We start from the raw sequence: 20,137 nt of genomic DNA on the forward strand, positions 1-20,137 counted from the left end.
TTAATAAAAGAACCTTGCATTTGGAATCGGTGAAGAATTAAGTGAATAGGAATTATTAATGATTTTGTTAGAATGATATATGTGGTGACTAACTTTGAATTAATGAATCTTGCATAATTACATTTCTTACCAACCCAATCAAATGTAAATTTTGTTGTGATAAGGCATGAGGTGGATGCCCATTAATGATATTGGACGGCTGAAGTTTTTAAGAGAAAAATTTGAGACAAACCTTTAATAAAGGTTGAATTTGTATAACTATAAATAGCTTCATAGCCTTAGGTACAACACACAAATAATAAAACAATATTTTCTCTCTTATACTATTCTCTCTCTTTTATACTATTTTCTTTCTTATATACTTTAATATTATTAAATATATTAATTATATCTACTATATTGATATAGTAATTCTAGTAAATATTACTACTTGAGTTATCTAATTATATTTCCATATTTTATATTTGTTACTTCTTCCTTATTTATTTAGTTATTTTACAACACGTTATCAGCACGAGACTCTGATCAAATTTTTGGGAAGACTCAAGTAACAAATTTTCATTATGTTGAAACTCTCTCATCTTGAATTCAATGCTCTTGATATATCTGGAAATAATTATTTATCATGGATACTAGATGCTGAAATTCATCTTGATTCAATGGATCTTGGAGATACCATTAAGGCTGAAAATAATGCATCCCAGAAGGATAAAGCCAAAGTCATAATTTTTCTTCGTCGTCATCTTGACGAAAGATTAAAAAATGAAGATCTCACATTAAAAGATCCTGCAGATCTTTGGAAAGACCTTGAAGAAAGGTATAATCATCAGAAAATGGTGATACTTCCTCAAGCCTGATATGAATGGACGAACTTGCGTTTACAAGATTTTAAATCCATAAATGAATATAATTCTGCAATGTTTAGAATAACCTCACGAATAAAATTATGTGGGGAAAAGATAACTGACCATGATATGTTGGAGAAAACTTTCTCAACCTTCCATGCCTCGAATGTGCTCCTGCAGTAGCAGTATCGAGAAAAAGGGTTTAAAAAATATTCTGAGTTAATTTCTTGCCTTCTTGTTGCTGAACGCAACAATGAATTACTTTTAAAAAATCATGAAGCGCGTCCAGCTGGCGCCGCCCCATTTCCTAAAGTAAATGCGGCAAATCATTACCCCAAAAGAGGTAAATGGCAAGGTTTTAATAACAAAAAAAATTATGGAAGGAAAAGGAATTATATTCAAAAGAGAGGATCTCACAAGAAGTGGGATCAATAGAAAGAAATATCGGGCAGAATAAATTAACAGAGGATAAGTATTTTTGTTGTGGTGGAAAGGGCCATTGGTCACGTACCTGCTGTACGCCAAGGCACCTAGTCGATCTTTACCAAGCATCTTTGAAAAAGAACGATAAGGGAAAAGAGTCGAATTTCGTTTCAAATGATGCTGAAAATTCCACCACTTATTATGATGTATCTGATTTCTTTGAGGGCCCTGAAGGAAATATTGGTCATTTGATCAATGATGGAATAGTTTAATATGTGAGATTGTTAAGTATTCATGTAAGTAAATAAATAATGTAAAGAACTTATTATTAAGTTTTATTTTCTATGTATTTAAATTTCAAATATGATGTATATAAATAATGAAATATTAATGTTTATGAATTTTGAAATCATTAAATATGTCATGTTTTAAAATAAAATTTTACTATATGACATTATTTTTATGTGCAGTATTTCTCAGAAAAATAATTCCGATCAAGTATTCAATTTAACTGTGCATACTACTCATTTTATTATTATTGTCTTTGAAGAGAATGACAATGATATGTAATGAAGATGTATGCCTTGCGGATAGTGCAAGTTCGCACACTATTCTCAAAAGTGATATATATTTTACCCATCTGGTGCCAAAAAAAGAATGTGTTAATACTATTATTGGCTCAAGTAATGTGATAGAAGGCTCCGAAAGAGTTATAATTTTGTTTCCCGGAGGAACAAAATTTATAATAAATAATGCACTATTGTCTACCAAGTCTCGAAGAAACTTGTTGAGCTTTAAAGATATTCGCCGAAATAGATATCATATTAAGACTATGAATGAGGAAAATCATGAGTACTTATGTATCATAACTCATGATTCAAATAAGAAAGTTATATTAGAAAAATTACCCTCACTTTCATCTGGGTTATATTATACCAAGATTAGTACAATTGAATCACATGCCATTGTAAACCAGAAATTTACCAGCCCAAATGAATTCATAACTTGGTACGACCGATTGGGTCATCCGGGAACAACCATGATGCGGAGAATTATTGAAAACTCCCATGGACATTCACTAAAGAACCAGAAGATTCTTAAAACTAGTGAATTTTGTTGTACTGCATGTTCTCAGGGAAAGTTAATTTTAAGACCATCACCAGTAAAGATTGGATTTGATTTCTCTGAATTCCTAGAAAGGATTCAAGGTGATATATGTGGACCTATTCATCCACCATGTGGATCTTTTAGATATTTTATGGTCCTAATAGACGCATCTTCGAAATGGTCACATGTGTGCTTATTATCTTCTCGCAACCTGGCGTTTGCGAGATTACTGGCTCAAATTATTTGATTAAAAGCACAAGTTCCAGAAAATTTAATCAAAGCAATTCGTCTTGATAATGCTGGTGAATTTACTTCTCAAGCTTTTGATGCTTATTGTATGGCTAATGGAATAAGTGTTGAACATCCAATAGCTTATGTTCACACACAAAATGAGTTAGCAGAATCACTTATTAAATGCCTCCAATTAATTGCTAGACCCTTGCTTATGAGAACAAATCTCCCAACCTCGGTCTGGGGGCATGCTATTTTACATGCCGTAGCACTTATTCGTTTGAGGCCAACGAGTTACCATTAGTTCTCTCCTATGCAATTAGTATTTGGCCAGCAGCCAAATGTTTCCCATTTAAGAATATTTGGGTGTGCGGTATATGTTTCCATTGCACCACCTAATCGCACTAAAATGGGACCCCAAAGAAAATTGGGGATATATGTTGGATATGATTCTCCCTTTATAATGATGTATCTTGAAATACAAACTGGAGATGTATTTAAAGCCCGATTTGCGGATTGTCATTTTGATGAATCGAAATTTCCAACATTAGGGGGGAGAGAATAAGCTTCCTGAAAAGGAACTTAATTGAAATGCATTGTAACACCCTACCGCACTAAGCTTTACGCTTAAGTCGTAAAACAGAGGTGGTGTGGTATTACGACCTTTAAAATAAAATGAGTACATATAATAGCAGAAGAATTATAATATGCTAGGAGCCTTGAAGAATAGAGGAAACAAAAATCGCGAAATAAAAGCGCAACGCTCAAGGAACGAGTTAACTTGCGTGCTAAGAAAACCATAACTATTAAACATAAGATAACAGAAGTGGGAATAGAGTGCCAAAGATACAAAATAACAAGCTCCTAACTCAGCCTGCGAAGTCAAGACTGGCCGGAGAATATTTACACATATATACATACATATCCAAAACCCAAAAGTACATATACACAATCCTGCCTCTCCATAAACCTCTAAGAGGATAAAAAAGAACAAGTTATGCAGAGAGAAAACTAAGTACATATATATACAGCACTGCACAGCAAAACTACCCAGTAACCACTCCGCTTCAGACGCCTAACGAGATGGCTCTTGACTTGCATTTGAAAAATAATAACATAGTATGGAATGAAAACCGGAGGTTCTCAGTATGGTAAAGGTGCCACACACATAATATATAAGGTCCTAGGAATGCCAAAGACAATCCTAGAACACCGACACTCAGATTATAGAGCTTAAAGTATTAAACAGAAGCCATAAAAGGTGGTTTTCTAAAAACATTTAAACCTAACTTAACTTAACCTTAAATCTAAGTCCCATACTGCCATTCCTCCATACCTCCAACTCCATCACACATTTCCACAGACAAATAGACAGATAAAGGCAAGCACAAGAAGATTACAATTACTACAGGTAACAAATACACATTTAGCATGGCAAGTACATATAGACACACCCAATTAAAGCACAAGCAAGTAATTCAAGTAATATGCATATGATGCATGCCTGTCCTATGGCTGATGAGGCTCATCTATCGGTTATCCAGCCAACCCGACAAGTCTGAATTGTACTTAGACTGTCCCCCCGACGTGCATCCCCAAGAGTCTATGCATAGCTTTTTCTCAAATAATCAACATTGCTCAATGGGGGTAACATTCCCGGGAATTTATATAGTGCCCGGTCACACTTACGTCTTAGGGTCAACGAGTATCGAGTTTTCAACATGGTACACGTGGTGGCAAGCCACGACACTTAATCCAGGGAATCTCGTATCTCAGATTATTCAAATTCATAAGCCATATAAATAATTCAATTATAATTCATCAACATTCACATCATTCTCAATCGCATCTCATTCATCATTATACGTCAATCATATTCAATCCTTATCCTTCATTATCACACCTCCCATTTTCGTCTATCAATAGTTCCAATTCAAAACATAATTCATTCTTTTCTAAATGAATCAAACTTAAAACATGCTCATTTTCTTAATAACTCAAAATCAAACCATATAACCTTTGAATCTAAATCTTTTTAAATAATCATATAAAAAAATCTCTAATTTTTATAAAATTTCGGCAGCATCTCCTCTAAAACTCGGACTTTGCCACCCTTTTCGGGTCAAAACCTGCATTCTTTTCAATTCAACATACCCTTCCTCATTATCATAACAAGCTCCACAATAAATCTACCTCAGATCAACAATTAAACTCATACAATATTCAAATCCAACAACCAAAATTTAACTAAGAATCATAGTTCACAAATCCTAGGCTTTTAATACAAAATACCTCATTATCACAACAACCTCTACAATAGTTATACCTCAAATCAATAATTCACCAAATCATTAGTTAATCAACAAGCACCAAACCAACCATGTTCATCAACAATAACATTCAACCATAATTCTCTCCAAATTAACATAACAATATTCACCATCCAAAATTAATAATTAATTATCCAATAAACTTCAACCAAATATATTCATCGATAAATTACTAAACATTAAACATACACCTGCATTCCAACTTATCCTATGGTCATCTAGCCTAAGTTTTCACAGAACATTATATATTAAATGCAAGAAACCTAAACCATACCTTAGCCGATTCCCAAGTATTATTCCAAGACAATTTTCCTAAAAGAACACAGCCCTTAAAATCTCAACTAATCCGCTTCTTCCAAGTTTCAGTATTCACAATTTCAAGCTCCAATTATTTATTCACAACCTAATACACATTCATAACACATATATATATCCAATTTAATACTCAAAGCTCAAATTCAATGAAATTAAAATAAATTATCGTATCCTCATCTTACCCAAGCTTCACATAAGCAAGAGTGAACGTTTTCCTCAAGCTAATTGGATCCTAAAACATCAGAAATCAAAGAAATTCAATCTTCCCATTAAAAATTCGAAAATTGGGGGAAAAGAGGGCTGAAAGTGATTAAACAAGTTACCAGTGAAATTGTTCCAGTAGAAACGTAGAGCTCGACACGGTGAACGCATGGCCGCAAACGGTGCGGTGATTGGAGCTCGGACGGAGAAATTACGGGATTTTGAAAAGTGGCGTAAGGGTTAGGAACGTTTTCTCCTCCCTGGAAGCATTTCACGCTGATTGCTGGTGAAATGAGGAAGAAAGGGCTTTCGGGCTCATTTAAAAGGGCTGGTCTGGTTGGACCGATAGCTCGGTTCAGGTCCGGTTCAACCGGTTTGGTCTTTTCGGTCCAATTTTGGACTGTTTTTTTCGAAATTAGTGTCAAAATTCTCGTTTCGACGAGCTCTATCCTAATTTGATATAATTATCACATTTTTAATCTTCCTTATTAAAAACTAATTTATTGACTAATTATCTACTAATTTAACCGGGGTTTACATGCATCATCCTTGATGCATTTAGATCCTCGATCAGGGCAATGTGAACTAGAAGTTCAAAAGATTATACATTTGCAAAGAATAGCAAATGAATTGCCTGATGTATTTTTTGATACAAAGAGGATAACCAAATCTTATATTCCAGCGAAAAATGCCCCAATTCGAATTGATGTCCCAGTTGGACAAATTGCCACCGAAGCAAATACACGCCAGAAGCGTGGCAGGCTTGTTGGTTCCAAAGACAAAAATCCTCGAAAGCAAAAAGAGGTAAATACTATTCCTGTTGGAAAAGACATAGTAGAGACACCTGCAGTTGTCCAAAATTCTGATATAATTTTAACGCCAGAAGACGTTCAGGTATCTGAAAATTTTGAAAATGACGAGATCTCGATAAATTATGTCTTTACAGGAGAGAAATAGGACCGAAATAAGACAATTGTCAATGAAATATTTGCATATAATGTGGCATTAAATATCATGCATGAAAGTAAGGATCTTGAGCCAAGATCAGTCGAAGAATGTCGACAAAGGAATGATTGGCCAAAATAGAAAGAAGCCATGAAGGCTGAATTAGACTCACTTGCAAAACGTGAAGTCTTTGGACCTGTAGTTCGTACACTAGAAGATGTAAAATATGTTGGATACCGATGGGTATTTGTGAGAAAACGAAATGAGAAAAATGAAGTTGTGCGCTACAAAGCCCGACTTGTGGCACAAGGTTTTTCACAAAGGTTCGGTATAGATTATGAAGAAACGTATTCCCCTGTAGTGGATGCGATAATATTGTGTTATTTGGTCAGTTTATCTGTATATCATAAACTACATATGCACTTAATGGATGTGGTAACAGCCTATTTATACGGCTCATTAGATCAGGATATCTATATGAAAGATCCAGAAGGACTAAAGATATCTAAACCATCCAATGAATATTTACAAGGGTCATACTCAGTCAAATTGCAAAGATCTTTATATGGTCTAAAGCAATCTAGACGAATGTGGTATAATCGTCTTATTGAGTATCTGGCCAAAAATAGATTCAAGAATGATGATATCTATCCATGTGTTTTCATAAAGAAATCCGCATCTGGATTTATTATAATTGCTGTGTACGTTGATGATTTAAATATCATTGAGACTCCTGAAGAGATTCCAACAATTATAAAAACTCTAAAAGAAGAGTTTGAGATGAAAGATCTTGGAAGGACTAAATTTTGTCTCGGCCTGCAGATTGAGCATATAAAAAATAGGATCTTTATTCATCAAACAACATACACAGAGAAGATCTTGAAAAGATTTTATATGGATAAGTCACATCCCATGAATACCCCAATGATCGTAAGATCTTTGGATGTGGAGAATGATCAATTCCATCCTAAAGAAGAGAATGAAGATATGCTTGGTCCTTAAGTACCATATCTTAGTGCCATTGGAGCGCTAATGTATCTTGCTAATAATACACGATCCGATATATCATTTGCTGTGAACTTACTAGCAAGGTATAGTTCCTCTCCAACCAGAAGACATTGGAGTGGAATCAAGCAAATATTTTGATATCTTCATGGGACGGTTGATATGGGATTGTTTTATCCTTATGGATCCAAGTCACAATTAGTTGGCTATGCAGATGCTCGATACTTGTCTGATCCACATAAAGGGAGATTTCAAACAGGATATCTGTTCACATATGGAGGTACAGCTATATCATGGAGGTCGACGAAACAGACGATTGTTGCAACATCCTCTAATCATGCCGAAATACTAGCGATTCATGAAGCTAGTTGCGAGTGTTTTTGGCTCAGAAGTCTGATCTAATATATTCTATCATCATGTGGACTGATTGATCATAAGATAGCTCCAACTGTCCTGTTTGAAGATAATACAGCATGCATTGCTCAACTTAAAGGCAGATACATCAAAGGTGATAGAACAAAGCATATTTCTCCCAAATTATTCTTCACTCATGATCTTCAAAATCAAGGGACAATTGATATCCAACAGATCCGCTCAAGTGACAATCTGGCAGATCTATTTACAAAGTCACTCCCAAAATTCTCCTTTGAAAGATTGGTACATGAGATTGGAATGTGCCGATTTCGAGACATTAAATGATGTCGACATGAGGGGGAGACTTTACTCTTTTTTCCTTGGTCAGGATTTTTTTCCATTGGGTTTTTCTTGACAAGGTTTTTAATGAGGTAGTCCCCAGCACAAAGGATATTGTACTCTTTTTCCTTCACTAAAGATTTTTCCCTTTGGGTTTTTCTTTAGTAAGGTTTTAACGAGACATTATCCTGAATGGTCATCGAAGGGGAATATTGTGATAAGGCATGAGGTGGATGCCCATTAATGATATTGGGCGGCTGAAGTTTTCAAGAGAGATATTTGAGACCAACCTTTAATAAAAGTTGAATTTGTACAGCTATAAATAGTTTCATAGCCTTACGTACAACACACAAGCAATAAAACAATGTTCTCTCTTATACTATTCTCTCTCTTTCATACTATTCTCTTTCTTATATACTTTAATATTATTAAATATATTAATTATATCTACTATATTGATATAATAATTCTAGTAAATATTACTACTTGAGTTATCTAATTATATTTTTATATTTTATATTTGTTACTTCTTCCTTATTAATTTGTTATTTTACAATAAATTTGTGTTATTTTTTATTCTCAACTCAAAGACCTCTTAGCTCAGTCAAAGTTTATTATTTATAATATATTATAACTCTAATCCGAAGTAGTTTCAAATATCAAGGTTGCGAGAACCGGACCGGTCAATAAACCGGTGAGGTCACTGGTTCAATAGTTCACTGGTTCGACCGGGGTTCAACCAGGGTTCAACCGGTTTAATTAAATATTAAATAAAATTATTAAAAAACTTAAAATAATCTTAAGTATATAAATTCAATAATTTCTAACTTAATAAAATTTAAAATTTCACATAATAAATTATCCATTACTTAATATTAGAGGTTCACAAACAACTTCAAACATCAAAGTTTATAACTAAACAAAAAAAAACGTACATAAACCATAATGTTCTACATTTAAAAGGTTCAATTACTAGCAAGTTTTCAACTAATCAAAGGTGCAACTCATCAAAAATCATAATCATCATTAAGTGTTTCAACATCTCCATCATAAACAGGTAATCCAAAACCACCATCATCAGAAGTACCACCAAAAGAAGCTGTATTTGAAGAATCAGCAACATTAGGCAAATCCACATCAAGTTCCATGTCTCCTCCATCTAATAAAATAAAATAGAAAACCAAGAAAAAATTAAAGTTACAACTTTACATAAGATATTGAGAGGAAATGAAACAAGTTTTGCTATTTCAATCACCTTTAGGATATGAAGGCATAGCATTATCCGTATAAATTAAATTTTCAATGCCTTCGATGTCTCCATTAGTAAATTCAGGATCATCTTTATCCGACATTACCCAAAAATCTACTGTGTCAATGTTTTGAATGTCAATTGGATCATAATTCTTCTTCTTGCGATGCATTCTAGATTGAAGGCGTAGATTATAAGTGACATAAACAATGTCACTTAGCCTTTGATGCTCTAATCGGTTCCTCCTCTTTGAATGGATTTGTTCAAAGAGGCTCCAGTTCCTCTCACAGCCGGATGATGAAGATGTTTGATGAAGGAGACGAATTGCCATTTTTTGCAAGTTAGGAGCACTCCCACCGTGTAGCCTCCACCATTCACCTATCAGGATATGAAAATCAACCATCAATTCTCATTCAATATTTAAAAAATATTCAAAGTAAATTGAACATAGAAATATAATAACTTACCAGGTTCAAGTCTCTTAATTGCTTTCAATGCACTTTCCCTTCCAAAACTTCCTTTTCGATCTCGATACAACTGTATCTCTTGCATTGCGGCAACTGAGTCATCGCAAAGAGTTTCAATATCAAATAAATCAAGCAAAGACCTCAAGATATTTGCCTTCTCAACAAACCCCTCACTATAGAAGAAATCTGGATTCAAAAAGTATGCTGCTGCATGGAGGTCACGCTTCAAATGCTTATCCCACCGCATTTTCAAGATACTTGTATAAGGTGTGTATGCAGATTTCCTATTTCTAAACATTGTCTTGATAGCAATTTTGGCTCTTTGCATGCCCTCATACATGATACCCAGAGAAGGTTTCTCATCAGCATCAACAAGCCTCAATAACTTAATAAGAGGACCAACAAGCATAAAAGTAGTAAATCAATCCTCCCAAAACTTACTATCCAAGATAATTGAACTAACCATCTTCCCATTGACACTCTTGGATAATTTATGAGAAGTGAAATATTTGTCCACCACCAATGATTGCAAGTCTGCTTTATGATCATATATACTTTTCAAAGTAATGAAAACAGTAGCAAAATGTGTAACTCCTGGTCGAACAATTTCTATCCACTCTTTTTTTTTTCTAAGCCATAACAAGAAAATCATATGATTGTAAACAAACACAGTCACTTTTGAAGCACGAGAGGCAAGGTCAGCTATGTGAGGAAGACTTGCTATGTCTTTCAAGATAAGATTGATGCAATGAGTAGCACAAGGAGACCAAAAAATGTTTGGATACTTTTCATGAATGAGTTTTCCAGCATATACGTAATTCGCAGCATTATCAGTAACCACATGCACAATGTTACTAGACCCAACCCACTCAATAACCTCAGCAAACAATTTAAACAAGGTATCGGCAGTTTTTATCATATCAGAAGCATCAACAGACTTAACAAATGACATACCAGCAGGACAATAAACTAGAAAATTAATTAACGAACGCTGCCTTTGATCAGTCCAGCCATCTGCCATCAATGTACAACCAGTCCTTTTCCACGAGCTCCTATAACCTTCAACAAGAAACTGACACTCCTTCTTAAGATCGGCCAGCAAATGAACTCTCATTTCATCATACGACGGTCTCTTGAAATCAGGTCCAATTGCAGCAACGCCGTCCAAGGCAGGTTGAAAGTAAGGCGATTGAATTGCATTGAATGGAATCCGTGCATCAATGATCCATCTTGCAAGCCCCAACTTAACCTTGTGTTTAACTTGTTTACTGGCCAAGACACTTTTCAAAGTTGGTTGAGAGCCTGGCGTAGTCCTTTCCTTAAAATAACTTCCAATTAGAGTAGCAGCAATCGCTCTTTTCTTTCCTTTGTCTCCCATTGTTGCAGGAGCCGAAGGTTGTACAGGATTAGGCGCTTCACCCTCTTCTTCCGCTTGTGTTTCACTTTCCACATCATAACAATCAGTTGTAAATTTTCTTTTTTCTGCCTTATTTTTTTTTGTTTTCCTCCAAAAGCCTTTTGAATTGAAGTTCAACATCTTCAGTTACTTTGTTACAAACTTTAATTTATCCAGGGATTTTTGCAAGATGATATTTCATTCTATATATCCCCCCTCCATTGTAAGTATTCAAGCAGAAAATACATGTATATTGAGCCTTGTTATTTTTGTCATACTTCACTGTAAAATACTACCAAGTTGGATCAGATTTACCTCTGGATGAACCAGTTTGAGAATCTTGAACAGCATTATCTTGTGGTTGTGGGTTATTTTGTGATTGTTCCATCTATAACAATCAGAAAATCAAAGACTAGAAAACAACTTCAGAAAATCATGAAAATAATGAAACAGCAAGCATATTCAGAAGCAGCAAGAAATATTCACCATGAAGCAGCAAATAGAAGCAGCAAAACATATTCAAAATAAAAAACAGCAATCATGAAAATAATGAAACAGCAATCAAAATAACCTCAGAAAATCAAAAACATAAATCAAGAAGGCAGCATAGAACAGGCGAGCTCATAAATCAAGATCAGAACCTCAGAAAATCGAAAACAAAAATCAAGAAGGCAGCATAGAACAGAATTCAGAAGGAAGCAAGTTCAAAATCCAGAAGGAAGCAAGTTCAAAATCCAGAAGACAATAACAGAGTCTTACCGGTGAATGAGGAGGCGGGCTCAGCGAGAAGCAGAACGCGGTGGTGGTCGCGGCTGCTGTGGATGGCTGTGGGTGGCGAATGAGGAGGCGGGCTCAGCGAGCTCGGCGACGAGGAGGCAGGCTCAGCGAGAAGTAGAACGCGGTGGTGGTCGCGGCTGCCGTCGATGGCTGTGGGTGGCTCGGTGGTTTCTGGAATATGGAGCTTGGTGGCAATGGTGGCCTTGGTGGGTGAATGGCCGCTGGCGCTGAATGCAGTCAATGCACTTGGAAAGGGGAAGAAAGGGGAGATTAGGGTTAGTGGCATAGTGGGTCTTACGTGTACGCCTTTTTTTTTTTTTTTAAATAAAAAAAGCCAAAACAACGTCGTTTGGCATCTGAAGTAGCAAACCACTAAACCGCCAAAAAACCGAACGGTTCTTTCGGTTCACCGGTTAACTACCAATTCGACTAGTTTTTTACTGATTCTTTGTCAATCGGTTTTCGACGTTACTCGGACCGGCTAGGTAACCGATTCCCGGTTATTCCGGTTGAACCGGTCCAGTCCGATTTTCAGAACCATGCCAAATATAACTAAATTAAAAATAAATGATAAACACAAAACTTAAATCTAATAGTAAAATTAAAGAAATTAATAAAAATTTTCAAAACCATACATAGAGTTGACAAGATTTAGAAAGTAATAATTATCCTGTTCTTCATCTGTCATGTCTATCATATTTACTGTTATCATTTATTAGGATTTCATTTTTAGGATTCCACTTTCTAGATTCCAACTGCAGATACCATCTGTACTCGATTCTTCTCCCAACCTTTCATGTTCCTGATCCCTCACTCTCCGTCACATTTTTTTTTGCTTAATTTGATCTGATCCTTTTCATCTTGGATCTGAAACCATCAGCACATGTTTTCACACTTTTATAGTAGTATCGCATTCAATTTTTTCTTAGAATAGATGTTGCATTAGCTTAGAGAGTTGAACGTTCTATCAGGTTGGTCGTTTAGATGGTATGCAGCAATTGTGTAAGGTATTTGGTTGTTCAAGCTGGAACATTTGCCAAACTAGTAAGAATAAACAAACACTAGGAGGAGTTTGTAAGCTGTCCCTAGTATTTCTTATTCGTCTACTCGTCAATTTAAGACATTTAAGACATTCACAGTGATGATGGTGGATACGGGTTCTGTGTCAAGAAGTGCTGGTTCCCTTGTAGATATGATGCCAGAGAAAGATGATGATGGCCGGTTTGAATGATATTAAAACATTGAAGATTGGTGAGGAAAAGTGAGGATGGAAGGCTTAGCTGTGTGTATTCAAGCTTCAGAGGGAAGAAAGTGACGATGGAGGATTTGTATGATATTAAAACATTGAAGATTGGTGGTCATTCAGTATGCTTATTTGGAATATTTGATGGTCATGGTGGTTCTCGTGCTGTAGAGTATTTGAAAGAGCATATCTTTGATAATCTCATGAAGCATTCAAAATTTTTTACTAATGCCAAATTGGCTATAAGTGAAACGTACCAAGGGACTGATTCTCAATTTCTGGATTCTGGAAAAGACACTTTGCAGGATGATGGCTCTACTACTTCAACAACTGTTTGAATTGATAACTATCTCTATGTTGCTAATATTGGAGATTCTAGGACTATAATATCTAAGGATGGTAAAGCAATTGGGCTCTCTGAGGATCATAAGCCAAACAGAATTGATGAACGGAAGAGAATTGAGTCAGCAGGTACTCCGAGGATAGGAGGTGTCCTAGCAATGTCTCGCGCCTTTGGCAATCGAATGTTGAAGCAGTTTGTCGTTGAGATCAGGACCAGGAGATAGATGAACAAACTAAGTTGCTGATTCTTGCAAGTGATGGACTTTGGGATGTAGTACCAAATGATGATGCCATTGCCCTTGCTTGCACAGAAGAGGAGCCTGAGGCAGCTGCTCGTAAGTTAACAGAAGCAGCATTTTCTCGTGGCAGTGCAGGTAACATTACATGCATTGTGGTGCGCTTCCATCATGACAAAGCAGAACCCATTGGTACTGACAAAGTAGACGTCGTTGTTCCTGAAAAAGTAGATACGCTGAATTTGTGAGCCACGAGACTTTTATCAGTGTCTTTGTCCTTGTCTTTATTTTCTTCCTCTTGTTGCCATTGTTGCTGTCGTAGTTGTCTTTTATCATCTTCGATATCTTTGTCTTCCTGTCTTTCTTAGTTTTTATAAGGATTATTCCATCGGTGTCACTCGTAGTTGCTTTTTTCTTTCTTCTCTTCTTCTTTTTCTTCCTCTCTTTTTTCTTTTTTTTGTTGGTTTTCTTCGCTCATTCTTCTTTCTCTTTCTCTCTTTTTTCTTTTTTTTGTTGATTTTCTTCGCTCATTCCAATGCAAGATAGTATGTCCATATGATTGTATATTCAAAAGTAATCTACGATACTCTGTACGAATTACATGTAAATCTTAAACTGTGATAGGATGTAGCAATTTAAGACACGAATATAATTTATTTCAAAAAGTTATATTTAGAAAATAAATGCAACCTATTTTAAAGTAAATAATTATAACTGTTTTTTACTTCTCCAATTTATGACTCTTTTATTCTTTGAGCAAATAAATTAAAATTGTTATATATATATATAGTTTAAGACACGAATATAATTTATTTCAAAAAGTTATATTTAGAAAACAAATGCAACCTGTTTTAAAGTAAATAATTATAACTGTTTTTTACCTCTTTAATTTATGACTCTTTTATTTTTTGAGCAAATAAATTAAAATTATATATATATATATTTTAAAAATTAGTTACTATATATTTAATTTTTTTTATATATATTTTATATTTTGACATGTATTTATATTGGGGATTGATTTTTGAATACATCTAATATGATTGCTGAACAAAATCGCCTCTTATTTTTGGTGAAATTTAGTAACAACACAGGCTGAAAGAATAATAATGTGGTAGAGATAGAAGTTGATGGCAAGGGGTTGGTGCGTTTTGTTTTTACAGGACCAAGAAGATAGTATCTCTACCATTTTTGCTACATGGTTCGATAGTAGTCTAACAATTAGTAAATTGGATTCATTGCATTTATATACGAGGAGTAGTGCTCGAATGGGGCTAATGGAGATAATAATGTTGATGAGTTAGAGATTATTATCATACAATATGGGAGTACTTTGCACGGAGGTTTGGTGTAGCATGAATTTTTGGTGTGTCTATTTATTGAAGCTTAGGTGGTTCTGGAAAATGGAATTCTTGTGATGGTGTGCTTGGACATGTTATCATGCAGCTGGTGCCTCTCTAGGCTGGGATTATTATTTCTTTATTTTTGGTTGTGGTGCTTTCTTTGCATTTTGGGTGTAATGCTTTTGTGATTGTGTTTATGTTTTCTTTTTGTGTATTTTTTATGGTTTTTGCTGTAATTACTTATTCGTAATGACAATGTCAAAACAATCTTTAATTGATCAAAAGTCATTCATCCAACTTTATTCTTTTTGTAGGGTTGAGGTTGTAACTTAACAATTGATTTTTTTTTTTTTGGAAATATTCTATTTTTGTTATAAACATCTTATTTTATTTTAATTTTTTTATCAAACTTTATTTCTTTCAAATATACTTTTTTTTTTCATTATCATCTTTTTCTAGGCCACGATATTAATTGTAATTGCAATAATTTAAGAGTAAAATAATCAAAAGAACAAGAGAAAGAAAAAGATAATAATAGATAAAAATTTTAATTTTCATCAAAGAACATAAATAAAAAAATAAAATATTTGAGATAAAAATAAAATAGTTTAATATTAAATTTATAATTGAGATTTAACTCAAATATTAAGAATTAAATAATATTTTATTTTTTAATAATATAAAAACTCTAATATAAAATCTAAATTATACAGAACTCAAATAAAAAATTTAAGTAAAACTTAAACCTTATCATGAATAAAATCCAAATGTCTTTGGAAAAATCCCTTTCACTAGTTGCATGGATAAGAAGGATTCATTATTCAATACAAAGAGATGCTTCATGCTTGTACAATATGTTTGGTGAAATTAAAAAAAAAAAAAAAGACAAGAAGCTTTATACTTGCAATCTCAATTTTTAAATATTCAATTCAATATGGGTTACTGGTGGCGTCTTCTGTACATGTAAATTCTCACTCAAGTAACCCGTGTGTAAAGTGTGTACATATATATGACCAAAAAAAAAAAAAAATAAAGAAATAATACATGGAATAAAATTATTAACAATTCTCGATGAATTTTGTTTGATTTGCCTCTGCTGCTATTATTGCTACCTTTGTAATCCTTGTTTACAAAGAGGGCAGCATGATATAATTCTTAGCCATTGATCCACACATTTTTTATGGAAGAGATGGAAACAGGGCAATTGCCTAACTTCTTCTTTGTCTTTGTACTTGTTCAAGCAAATACAACACTCCTGTCATCACACCAAGTCACCAACCATAACTAATTTGTTACTTTATATTACAAAATTAATAATAATATAGACGGGAATAGGATTAATAATAAATTTTTTTTATCTATTATCAACATGTAAAATATTTTGATAAACATATTTATATTATTAATGTATTGAAATTAAATCTATAAACTAAAAGAAATAAACACTAAAAAAATTAATTCATTACTTATTATGATGAATACCAACCTTCAATATAAGCATTAGATCATTTTTTTTCTTTTTTAGTAATATAATTTATTAAATCCAACTTTAAAAATATAATATATAAAATTATAGGAAAAATATGGACTCTTTCCAATAGAATCTTTTAGTTAAAATCTGGATTTTAAAATTTATAAATTAATTATGGAAAAGTATAGGGTACCAATATACTATCTGTTAACTTATTGCCAACAATAATTAATTATTATATTTTAAACATATGTATAATGAGACACATCTAGAAAATATATCTATAAAGACACTTTCATTAAACACAGCTATAAAAAATACATTTTTATTAGACACTTCTATTAAACACAGTCATGAACAAAAGTTGGCAAAAATATTGTTGGTAACGTAAGGGGATTGATTAATTATTAGTGAACTTGAAAAAACTATTCAATTGAGTGAAACACACTAAAAAGATAGTTGCATTGTAATGTCTTCCTTTTAAATTATATGTAGTAGAAGAGATAAGTTAATAAATTCATTATTACTTACTTGATCCTCATTGATGAATGTTTGAGAACAATCCTTATGATTGCAATGATCTAAAGCATGATGATCATGAACTTGTTTATATCTCCAACTTGGAATTTGTGAGATTTGATCCTCAGAAGCACCCTTAGCATTAGATCCCATGTTCATGTTGTAACCAAGGAAGGTACTAATTAAAGGGACAATGCAACAAAGCAACAAGAACAGTAGGAAAGGGAAAGAGTAGCATATTGCATTCCAAGAGAGCAAAATTATGCATAGAATATTGAGTTTTGGGGCTTCTTGGAATGACCCAAAACGTGAGTCAAAGGCCCAAACATTTCCCATCACAAACCACATTGCAAAGAAAAGCTCTAATGAACTCCGGCATTTGTTCATCAAATGTGCCCTTTTCTGTAAACTGATCATGAACAATATATATAAATAAATAAAGTAAATAAAAAGGTGAAAAAATAAATGGAAAAGTAAATAAAACTATTGTTTAAGTTTGAAAAAATAATTTTTGGCTTTAATGCAATCGATAAATAAAATGTGAGTTTAATTTTAATAGATTCATACTGTGAAAAACTATACGATCACCTAATCAGGCTTTTTATATTTAAATGACTATTTAATAATAAATTTTTAAAAAAGATTTATTTTTATTAATATAATACTATATTATTTCCTTGAATATATGTGTAATAATGCATCAGACAATTTAGATAATTTACTTTTTATTGTTAATTGTCAAGCAACTTTTAGTTGTTGAAATAACATTTTTCTTTATAAATTTAAGGTGAGAAATCATCATAATGGATATACTTATTTAATATAGTTTGATACTTCTTTTAGTGACAGTATAGTGAAATTAAATTATTTAAATTGCTAAAAGAAAAAAAAAAGTTAGTGGTTCACTTTAATGAGGGATGGTTTGTTCTTATTTATTAACTAATATTTGCCGCACACCTATGACCAAGTCTTTCCTTTTCTTTCTCTCTTTTTTATTTATTCCCAGTTTTCCGGTGAATAAACGGAATCAAAGTAGTTGACCAAAACAAAATTAGAATCAAAGTTAATTAACAAGACACCCTTGTGTTTTACTTTTTGCACCCTAAATTAGAAATTATGACGAGTTAATAGTTTTTTAAGTATCTTCAAAATACAAAATCATCTTAGTTGATGCCCTATGATAATTTAAGGTTTTACCTTTTTTTTTAAATGGTCAATATAATCAATTCATTTTCTAAGATATTTTATTTTTTTTTATATATACCAAGAAGATTCTCCCCATATTCCCAAAGAAGATTCTTTTTAACTCATTGACCCAATTAGTACCCTAAAGATTCCTTGTAAAATAAAACTAAATTAACTACCAATCACTAACAACAAAACTACATGAAATCAAGTTGTTATAAATTGAACATGCTTATAAAATGTTAATTCAAAAACTAAAACATTATTGAAAATTCAAGTTCTTAAAAATTAAAGAAGCTAAGTTACCTTGCATCTCCATTATTGTATCTCTGCTGCTCCAAATCGCTAAGAACATCTCTATGAGTGGTGACATGAATTTGATGGTAGCGGCCACAAAGAAGCAACAAATTAAGAACACAAGCAATGTCATAACCAGCTACCCAAATCCTCATAGGCCAAATTGGTCTCTCACTCTTGGAAATCGCAAGAGTGAGAGTCGTGCTAGTTATTTGAACCACCAATGCAACCAATTCCAGCCCCATCCAGGTGCTGGAATTGAAAGGGTTCGAGCCGAGTTCTGACGAAGAAGAACTCGGCCCGTTTTGGTAGTGGAATACTCTCCTCAAGAATGTGAACCATCTCGATCTCGATATTCTCATGGCCGTTCTAGTCATCAAAGAAGGCCTATTTTGTTGTGTTTCATAAGGGAGTATTGTTGAAGAAACAGAACTCATCATTGGGAAAAAAAAATTTGTGTGTGATAATGAATTTGAACAGAGTATGTATGACACAATTTTTTGGTTTATATATAAAGAAATTTTAGAAATAGTCCTAAAGACCAAGATTTGAATAACAAACGTGTTTATGAGAGAGACCAAGTCTTGGTTTACAAAATAAAAAATTAAGAGCCAACTTTTTTTGAAGTCTCAAAAGAGAAGAATAATAATAAGAATTCAAACCTAAATAGTTTCAAGGAAACATTCAAGCAAGGTTTGAGAATCAATATTGAAGAAAAGAGAGATGGGTTTTTATGAAAAAATGATGAGAAGATATATAAGAGAGGGATTGGTGTGAAGGGTATGTCAGGGAAGGTGAAGTTTGAGTCTCAGAGGGTGACCAAGAAACTGATGAAGAAACTTTGCTTTGATTAGAATACAAGAGACTCAGAGGTAAGTAGTGTTAACCGTTGGCCAAACTATTTTCTATCAAGAAAAAAAAAATATGCAAAAAATTATTTTATTTTATTGAGGGCTTTTTTCCCCTTTAATTTCTCTTTCTTGCTTTCAGAAAATTAGGACCAACGCAAAGATTTATTTTTTATTTAAAATAATGAATGATTCTTAATTCTTTGAAATTGAAGTAAAGTTTTATAGTGTTTGTGTTTATCTCTATTAGAATTCAAGTGGATAAGACTTAAAGTGATTATTATCTGAGTCAGAGAAGGTTTGTATGTGTTAACTTCTAATAATAAGGCTCAATGTCCCTGTTTGTGTGATTATGGCATGGCTTTCATTAATTTTTTAAAGATTTATTTAATTTAGAATATTACATATAAATATTCTTTTAATTATTTATGGAAAATAATATTTATATAATTATCATTATGATTTATAATTATTAATTAGATTATGATTTATTTCCATTCATATTTATTTGTCTAATAAACTTATATTCAAATTTATACTATATATATATATAATGAAAATACAAAAAAGTTTGGTGTCTAATTTTTTTTTCTAAAATATACTTCGTTGTATATAATTCATAAAAAATATTATTTTTAATATTCGAACACATATCTTTTTATTAAATTA

General features: G+C 33.0%; 2 protein-coding genes, 1 long non-coding RNA gene and 1 pseudogene across 3 annotated transcripts; 1 reads left to right on the forward strand and 3 right to left on the reverse strand.

Moving 5' to 3' along the window:
- Positions 1 to 530: 530 nt before the first annotated feature.
- On the reverse strand, positions 531 to 5,745 carry LOC140176485 (uncharacterized). Its single transcript, XR_011868091.1, has 3 exons — positions 5,575 to 5,745; positions 5,434 to 5,483; positions 531 to 5,339 (listed from the first exon to the last, which is right to left on the reverse strand). It is a non-coding gene; the product is annotated as an uncharacterized lncRNA (long non-coding RNA).
- Positions 5,746 to 9,102: 3,357 nt separating this feature from the next.
- On the reverse strand, positions 9,103 to 12,270 carry LOC112720114 (uncharacterized). Its single transcript, XM_025770939.3, has 5 exons — positions 11,967 to 12,270; positions 10,275 to 11,242; positions 9,812 to 10,196; positions 9,351 to 9,722; positions 9,103 to 9,254 (listed from the first exon to the last, which is right to left on the reverse strand). The coding sequence occupies exons 1-5, from the start codon at positions 12,268 to 12,270 to the stop codon at positions 9,103 to 9,105; spliced, it is 2,181 nt and encodes a 726-aa protein (XP_025626724.2).
- Positions 12,271 to 12,861: 591 nt separating this feature from the next.
- On the forward strand, positions 12,862 to 14,523 carry LOC112720110 (probable protein phosphatase 2C 76; annotated as a pseudogene).
- Positions 14,524 to 15,918: 1,395 nt separating this feature from the next.
- LOC112720111 (E3 ubiquitin-protein ligase At4g11680) lies at positions 15,919 to 19,566 on the reverse strand. Its single transcript, XM_025770934.3, has 3 exons — positions 18,630 to 19,566; positions 17,151 to 17,547; positions 15,919 to 16,403 (listed from the first exon to the last, which is right to left on the reverse strand). Exons 1-3 carry the CDS (start codon positions 19,058 to 19,060, stop codon positions 16,257 to 16,259), a joined length of 975 nt encoding a protein of 324 aa, XP_025626719.1. The 5' UTR covers positions 19,061 to 19,566; the 3' UTR covers positions 15,919 to 16,256.
- Between the last annotated feature and the right edge of the window lie 571 nt (positions 19,567 to 20,137).

This window comes from Arachis hypogaea, chromosome 11 (assembly GCF_003086295.3).
Source record: "Arachis hypogaea cultivar Tifrunner chromosome 11, arahy.Tifrunner.gnm2.J5K5, whole genome shotgun sequence".
Lineage (NCBI taxonomy): Eukaryota > Viridiplantae > Streptophyta > Magnoliopsida > Fabales > Fabaceae > Arachis > Arachis hypogaea.